The 7,005-nt window shown below is 34.6% G+C and overlaps 2 protein-coding genes across 4 annotated transcripts; one reads left to right on the top strand and one right to left on the bottom strand.

Moving 5' to 3' along the window:
* The first annotated feature begins 238 nt into the window (after positions 1 to 238).
* rogdi (rogdi atypical leucine zipper) lies at positions 239 to 4,279 on the top strand. The gene is made up of 11 exons (XM_065271957.2): positions 239 to 453; positions 1,027 to 1,098; positions 1,192 to 1,274; positions 1,470 to 1,524; positions 1,629 to 1,709; positions 1,830 to 1,925; positions 2,373 to 2,471; positions 2,558 to 2,671; positions 2,765 to 2,814; positions 2,940 to 3,066; positions 3,227 to 4,279. The coding sequence occupies exons 1-11, from the start codon at positions 379 to 381 to the stop codon at positions 3,266 to 3,268; spliced, it is 894 nt and encodes a 297-aa protein (XP_065128029.1). The 5' UTR covers positions 239 to 378; the 3' UTR covers positions 3,269 to 4,279.
* A 370-nt stretch (positions 4,280 to 4,649) lies between these two features.
* On the bottom strand, positions 4,650 to 6,874 carry smim22 (small integral membrane protein 22). 3 transcript variants are annotated; one of them, XM_073814002.1, is made up of 4 exons: positions 6,573 to 6,874; positions 5,868 to 6,001; positions 5,713 to 5,780; positions 4,650 to 5,603 (listed from the first exon to the last, which is right to left on the bottom strand). In XM_073814002.1, the coding sequence occupies exons 2-4, from the start codon at positions 5,992 to 5,994 to the stop codon at positions 5,556 to 5,558; spliced, it is 243 nt and encodes an 80-aa protein (XP_073670103.1). In that variant the 5' UTR covers positions 5,995 to 6,001; positions 6,573 to 6,874; the 3' UTR covers positions 4,650 to 5,555. The 3 variants fall into 3 exon arrangements, with proteins under 3 accessions (XP_073670103.1, XP_065128319.1, XP_065128235.1); XM_065272247.2 differs by having other exon boundaries at positions 5,868 to 6,048; positions 6,573 to 6,873; XM_065272163.2 differs by having other exon boundaries at positions 5,868 to 6,013; positions 6,573 to 6,869.
* Positions 6,875 to 7,005: the final 131 nt, after the last annotated feature.

The following is a 7,005-nucleotide window of genomic DNA, read 5'->3' as shown; positions in this document are numbered from 1 at the left end:
GTTTGTATTGCTTTGCCACAGGGTATGAATAATTTTGGGCATGAAACATATTGTCATTAAAAAAATTATTAGTATCTCTAATCACTTTCTTGGGCCATTTCCAGTCATTCGCCAAATGAAAAATCACAATATTTATAAAAAAAAAATGGCCTTGTTTTGATTAAATTTGAGCACGACTGTATATTTTGCTGCGTCAACGCTCTGATATTAAAGGTTCTAACCCGGAATATTTCGCTGTTACACCAACCGGAAGTTAGAGTGAGAGGGAGGCGGTGTCAAAGATTATTGTTTATGAGGGATCGTCTCACTATTCATACTAAATAACGGACTTATCGAGTTATTTTAAACACGTTTCATACTCAACAACATTGACTGGTAATGCTCGGATCAGATCGGTCTACGCTGTCGGAACTAAAGATGACCGCCGCCAGTCAAGCAGAGAGGACTGTATTGGTAAAGACATTTATTTGTGTTTGTTACTTCTAACGTAACCAGACATTAAACAAACAAATGCGTGGCCACCATCATTTCAAATGCATTGCAAATACAATTGTTAATAACAATATTGTTTACTTTAATTACTGGACTTGCTTGTGCATACAGTTTTGCAGAACAGCTTACGCTAGTGGGGCAAAGTCCAAAATAATCTGTGTCCAGAAATGCTTTTACAATTTCAACTAAACACTGATTTGTCACGCGGTATCAATACCTTTTTTGATGTTGTGACGCGATACGACACAAAATGCATCACGGGTCTTTTAAATAGTTTTGACTTTATTTTCTATTTTAGAGAGACAACAGAATTAAACGCATTAATCGACCAAAAAAGAAAAATCATTAGAGGTGTTTGACGTCACATCGATCGGCGGATGACATCATCAGCATGAAGTCAAACACAGCTATTGGCTATTGACTTACCTTTTATGGTGTTCAACCTCTAGTGTAACAGAAATTTGAAATAATGATGGGTCTATAATACTTTTCATGAATGAAAGTGGACTGAGGCTTTCAGGTTGTGCTTTTTAGGAGGAAGAGTTTAATTGGCTGCTTAAAGAAGAGGTGCATTCAGTGCTGAAACAGCTGCAGGACATTTTGAAGGCAAGTCCAGTCATCATTTGTTTTGTATATCAAAAAATCTGTATTGTGCAAGTCGATTACTAATTACACAAAGTTTGTGTGGTTTCACCAAAGGAGGCATCAAGGCGGTTTTCAATGCCATCGCCATGTTTGGAAGGACAACTGAAACAAGAGAATTTCATTCTGGGCAGTTCTACGTAAGCTCCAGGAAATATGATTTCTAGTAATATATATACTTATATAGATTTAAACTATACAGAATGTAGCCAGATACAAAAATCTATTTGTCAATTATTGTTATTTAATAAGAATGAGTATGAAATTTGAAGCTACTTATAACACAGTAGAGAAAGAGCTTTTATTTCATATAAATACTGTTTGTATTTTACAAGGATGGACCAAGTTAAAGGAGTCTTGACGCTACAAGGAGAAGCTCTAACTCAAGCTGTATGTATTTCACAACAAACAAACAAAAAACAAATGAAGTGTTTCACAACAAACAAACAAACAAATGAAGTGTTTCACAATTAAAAATCAATTTTTTTATGCAGGATGTTAATATCAAAGTTGCAAAGAGCAGTCAAGTCATGCACTTTGCATTCCGAGATGATAAACAGTGGAAATTGCAGCAGGTATTTTGTGTCTTTTTTTTACTAAATCTAATCAAAGCAAGATCTGCCTATAATCGTGTTTGAAGGCTGATTTTACTCCTTTACAAATAGAAATGTTAAAACCACCCTGCCCCATTTCAGATCCAAGATGCTCGAAACCACGTGAACCAGGCTCTGCAGTTACTAAGCAGCCGCGATGAGAGTTATTATTTCAGGACTGGGGCTGAAGTTAATAAGGTTTGTCATCTGGAAGCTATTTTAGGTTTGTCACACATATTTGCTGCACTAAATGTCCTGGTAAGCCATAAATACAGCTGAACCTGTTGTGCAGTGCAAGTTTTTTCTTGTCAAAGGATTTCGACACCTTTTTCGATACCAAGGCATTTTTAGCCTTGTACATTGTGTTCTCTTAATAGTCTAAAAATGGGTTGTCCAAAATATACAATATATATAGAGAAATACACATTTCATTATGGCTATAAAAATATCCCAAATTTTAAAACCGTAGGTTTGGCAATATTTGTGTATTTGAGCAGATGCTTTTATCCAAAGTGGCTTACAATCAAATGAATCTGTACAGATTATCAATCAGTACGTGTCATCTTGGCATCGAACCCATGACCTTTCCATTGGTAGTACTATTGAGCTACTCGATCCCTAAGCAAGCTGTTGCGTGTATTTCAGCTTATGGATGCAGTGATGCTACAACTGACCCGAGCCCGTAATAGACTCACCACCCCAGCCAGCATGACTCTTCCTGAGCTCGCCTCCAGCGGCTTAATGGTTAGTTTGTGGTTCATCATCACAATTTTAGCTAGCATCTATTGCAAATCTCCACGTAATGTTGTATCTCTGTATCTTCTTACTAGAGAATGTTCACACCTCCAATGCCTGGGGACGTGATGGTCAACTTCTACATAAATCTAAGCAAACTGTGTCTGACGGTGTACCAGCTACATGTACTGCAGCCTAACACTACCAAGGTACCAATTCTGTTAGAATCGGTCAAATATAGCATTCGAAAGCATTCAGATCATCTTGTTTGACAAATGCAAAATCGTTTTATTCTGTGTAAGAACTTCAAACCAGCAGGAAGTTCAGTGCTGCATAATCCAGGAGCGATGTTGTAAGTGCTCACATTTCCTCTTTCATATTGCAACATTTGCAGACAGTCTCATAACGTGTAATGCATATCATTTCAAAGAGTGTGTTTGATTAAGTATCTTTCTCTATTGATTTCTTTCTTTTCAGTGAATACAACAACACTAAGTTTGAGGTCAGTCATGTGCATAAGGTGGAGTGTGTGGTGCCGTGGCTGAATGACACTCTGGTGTTCTTCACCATTTCCCTGCAACTCTGTCAGCAGCTCAAAGATAAGGTGGGTGTGGCCTGTCGAAACGGTAGTCATTATAAATCACCTGCATAGTCATTGTCATGATAACATTTTTGTATTTAGATGGTGAAATAGCCTGGTTTGGTATGTAAATGAATACAATTAATTTTTTTAATACAGGATGAATTTGCTTTTTTGTTTGCAGATTTCCGTGTTCTCTAGTTTCTGGAACTACAGACCCTTTTAAGTTGTATGTATCTGACCAAAACATGAACTATAATATATTATTATGCTCTAGGATGCATTAGGAACAAAAATGTGAACGGGTTCAACGAAGTGATGTCTTGTGACCTTTACTATATGACTAAATATATATATGTGTGTTTCGTTTATTTACGTGAAGCACACAAAGGTTATTGTTACTGTATGTGTAATGCAACAAGTGTAGTGGGTTGTGCATGTAGAACAAATGTTGAATGCGTTCATTTGAAACAAGCTTTCAGACGAAGGCATTCAAAGACAATTTGTTCCTTTGTGTTCGTACAGTATTTGTTGTTTATGTCAGTGTTGATTTATTTGTTTTGCTTATTTAAGCTTAAACGAAATGCTACACAAAGTTAATGTTCCTATTTGTTAAAAGGTCTTCTTCTTTTATTTGTTGAGAGACCTCTATACATTCTTTATACCTCTGTTTTTGTCTTGAGTCCTGGGGTTGTACGTTTAAAACCCGAACACTATATAGTATACGCTTATGGGATATTTATGTAATATCTGGGACCGGGACCATTGTCAATGCAACAAACTAAATGTATTAAGATCATTATCATAAACCTCACTATGCTTGAATATCAATGTGCGTTAATAACCAGCAGTGTATTTGCCACTGTATCTCAACAGTGGTATGATTAGTCTTTCATATTCCAGCATTTTATTATCACATTACACATTCCTGAAGATAATATCATTATGGAGCCATACGTGGCATTTATAATAGCAGTCATTACATATTTTTTTCTGATGCTTTGAGTTCCGTTCTGAAGTCTGCCTACAGATTTGTTATAGGTTTCTATGTGATTGTTTCTTATTTGGTCTTTATTTATTGATGTTTTCTGTTATTTCCTGTTAAATGCACTTAAGTTGTGTCCTTCGTGATTTCAGTGATGTAATTTAGATATCTATTTAATGAAAACTGGCAAGCCATTTTAATGATTTCTTGCTTAATAGTATTTTGTGCAATAAACATACTATATGAACACTATTTTGCTTATTTGTTACTTTTTTCTTTAGATATCTGTTTCAAGTTAAAATTTTAATTGTGCGACCCACTCAAATAGGTATAATCTATCTCAGGACCCACCAATATATTTTTTATGGAAATATTTTATACACGTTTTACCTCTTAATTAATTGAGTAGTTTTTATTTTCCTTGTCATTTTATTAATAAAATGTAAGTTAAATATAAAAATGTATGATATCTTATCAAAATCATAGTCATTTATTAGACTAAACTGTTTTTGTGTCATTCACCACAACAGCAAAATGACTTTGCTCGACCCACCATATCCCACAAGTGTGTCCAGACCCACAGTTTGAAAATAATTTTGTTACGATGTATATGCAACAAATGTGAATTGTAAAGGCATTTTATTTTGTGCATTTATATGGCAACCAAAAAGTAGAGTTTTCAGCATTTGTTTTTGTCATTTTATTGCTTATAACAGTGGTTCTCAAACTGGGGGGTGCGAGATGGTGCCAGGGGGCCCAAGTTATATTAAATTTTTTTTATAGATACATTTATTTATTGTTAATTCTCAGTAATTTAACCTCAGAAAAGTAAGGCTACTTACCAAAAGCACTATGTTGTATCATTTAATGTTTTGATTTAATTCTAAGTTTGAGATTTGTTTTATGTCATGAATATTCTTTGGGGGGGGCACACCAAAAAGTTTGAGAACCACTGGCTTACAAAGTCTTAATTTATACAAATAATGTAGTACACTCTAAAAATGTTTCCATAAGTAAAACATTGGTTACAATAGTTTCTGCTATTCTTATACATCAATAAAGTGAGCTATTTCAAATTTTTAAATATAAAAATATGAAAAATCTCAAAGTGCACTGTACATTTCAGATTTATCAGTCAGAAAAATAGAAATCCAACACATCTTGTATGGCTGAGTAAAGTATAAGGTGTTGGCTAAGTAGAATCTCGGATAACTAGGTTACAGATTATCCAACCAATTCTTTCAAAATGAAATGTCAAAAGAAATGATTTTGTCTTGGCATGCAAATAGTCCAACATTCAGTGTGCAACTTCTGTAGAGTATGATTTAACAACCCCTGGCTAAATATTAAATAGATGTTTGACATAATAAGGAAATATCTTTCACTTTTATCATCCTTAAAGAAGTATCTACAATTTCTACGATTTTCAGTTACTTGTGCAAGTATAAAGAGTGATTAGTAACTTACTAATTCAACTAGTGTATTATTTTGTGTGATTTGCATGTAGTTGTTTCTTTTTTATGGAAGATCATGGCTCCATGCCCATGTTGTCGATGCCCACCTTCTGTCTTCTTGGCTGTAATGTGTAAACAGTTGTTGGTAAAAATGTCATGAGAAGTATTTTTATTTATCTAAAGGTATATTATCTTTTAAGTTACACCAGTAACATGTTAGAAACAACACACCTTCTCATCACAACAGCAGCAGCAACAGCAGCGGATAAGAACCAAGATAACAAGCAAAAGGACCATGCCTATTATGAAAAACACATGTAAGATTGTCTTTATTAGGTAAACTCCTCATAATTCCTTACTGTGAGCAATTTTACATGATAACTTGCCTATAAAGATGAAGAAAACGGCAAAGGAGGCAATGTCCCAGTCCGACTGAAAGAAGTTCTTGGACTCTATCCTTGAGACCACATCATTGAACTGGTTCTCAAAATCCTGTTGAACGCTCTTATCCATGACTTCAGTGTAAAGATACCTAGATGGTAGTAAATGTATTCTGGTAATACAACACTATGACAAAAAAATCTAGTTTAAAATCTAGATGTCCATAAAACAAGCATGTCTAACATAGAAATGTACTTGGATCCAAATTCAACCAGTGGAAAATAAAACAAATTCTTTAGGAATTATTTAAAATTAAACAATTTATTTGTATATAATAACCAAACAATAAAGTTGTAGGAAGATTCTTTTTAGGTTTTATTCTAGTAACCTAAAATTGTTAGCTGGGACCAGCTAACCAGCTGCTAAAACTATAAAGACGTGGTTCCAGTTCTCACTTTATAGTTTCATTTATTCAGACGGTATTTTTTAGATCAATGACATATAGCTTTGTGTTAAATTGTTTTAATACCTTAAATTCAACAGTTTCCTTGTAATCGTACCATGGCGAACATGAAGAAACTCTACATCAATCTTTCATGTAGATTAGTCGTATGTTATAAAAAATACCTTTCTAATTCAAATGTATTGCTTATTTCTACTTTATAAATAGTTTTAATATATCTTTCATAACATATGTATCGATCACTCACCTGTTGTTTTCCTTTTTCTTATTTCCGGGTTACTGCGCTACACCTGTCATGGGCAGCTCGTGAAAGATCGCTCAAATAGATTGCGGAAGAGCACAGATGTGATGATTGCATAAAACACACTACCAACTGTCAAGCCAACTGCGTTTTAACGTTAAGTTGGTTTCATGCAGATTAATTATTGCACAATACACAATTGGTAGGCTATAGATGACATGCAGTGAATATTTCACATCCAAACTGAATAAACTGACCAATTTTGAGGTTTTGCCAAAGACTACATAAATAAAAATCGACGCAGTTCTATTGCTATGAATGGGTAAAAGTGCAAAGCTGGAAGGAAGTTCCGCCTTTCAGTGAAAAAGGCCAATCACCAACCGACGATTTCCTTAGGGGAGGAGCTATACGCAGCACTTTCTACTAACACTTGCACATG

Source organism: Paramisgurnus dabryanus, chromosome 3, assembly GCF_030506205.2.
Source record: "Paramisgurnus dabryanus chromosome 3, PD_genome_1.1, whole genome shotgun sequence".
In the NCBI taxonomy this organism is placed as follows: Eukaryota; Metazoa; Chordata; class Actinopteri; order Cypriniformes; family Cobitidae; genus Paramisgurnus; species Paramisgurnus dabryanus.
Note: the sequence above shows the minus strand (reverse complement) of the source record. Positions and strands in the feature narration are given on the sequence as shown.

Bases quoted from the DNA above. Each gene is read 5' to 3' on its own strand.
- smim22 (XM_073814002.1), bottom strand. From the start codon at position 5,994: ATGGATAAGAGCGTTCAACAGGATTTTGAGAACCAGTTCAATGATGTG. The intron at 5,781-5,867 runs GCAAGTTATCAT...TTTTCATAATAG, and splicing joins CGTTTTCTTCATCTTTATAG to GCATGGTCCTTTTGCTTGTT. The intron at 5,604-5,712 runs GTGTGTTGTTTC...TACACATTACAG, and splicing joins GCTGCTGTTGTGATGAGAAG to CCAAGAAGACAGAAGGTGGG.
- rogdi (XM_065271957.2), top strand. From the start codon at position 379: ATGCTCGGATCAGATCGGTCTACGCTGTCGGAACTAAAGATGACCGCC. The intron at 2,472-2,557 runs GTTAGTTTGTGG...TCTTCTTACTAG, and splicing joins TCGCCTCCAGCGGCTTAATG to AGAATGTTCACACCTCCAAT. The intron at 2,815-2,939 runs GTAAGTGCTCAC...CTTTCTTTTCAG, and splicing joins CATAATCCAGGAGCGATGTT to TGAATACAACAACACTAAGT.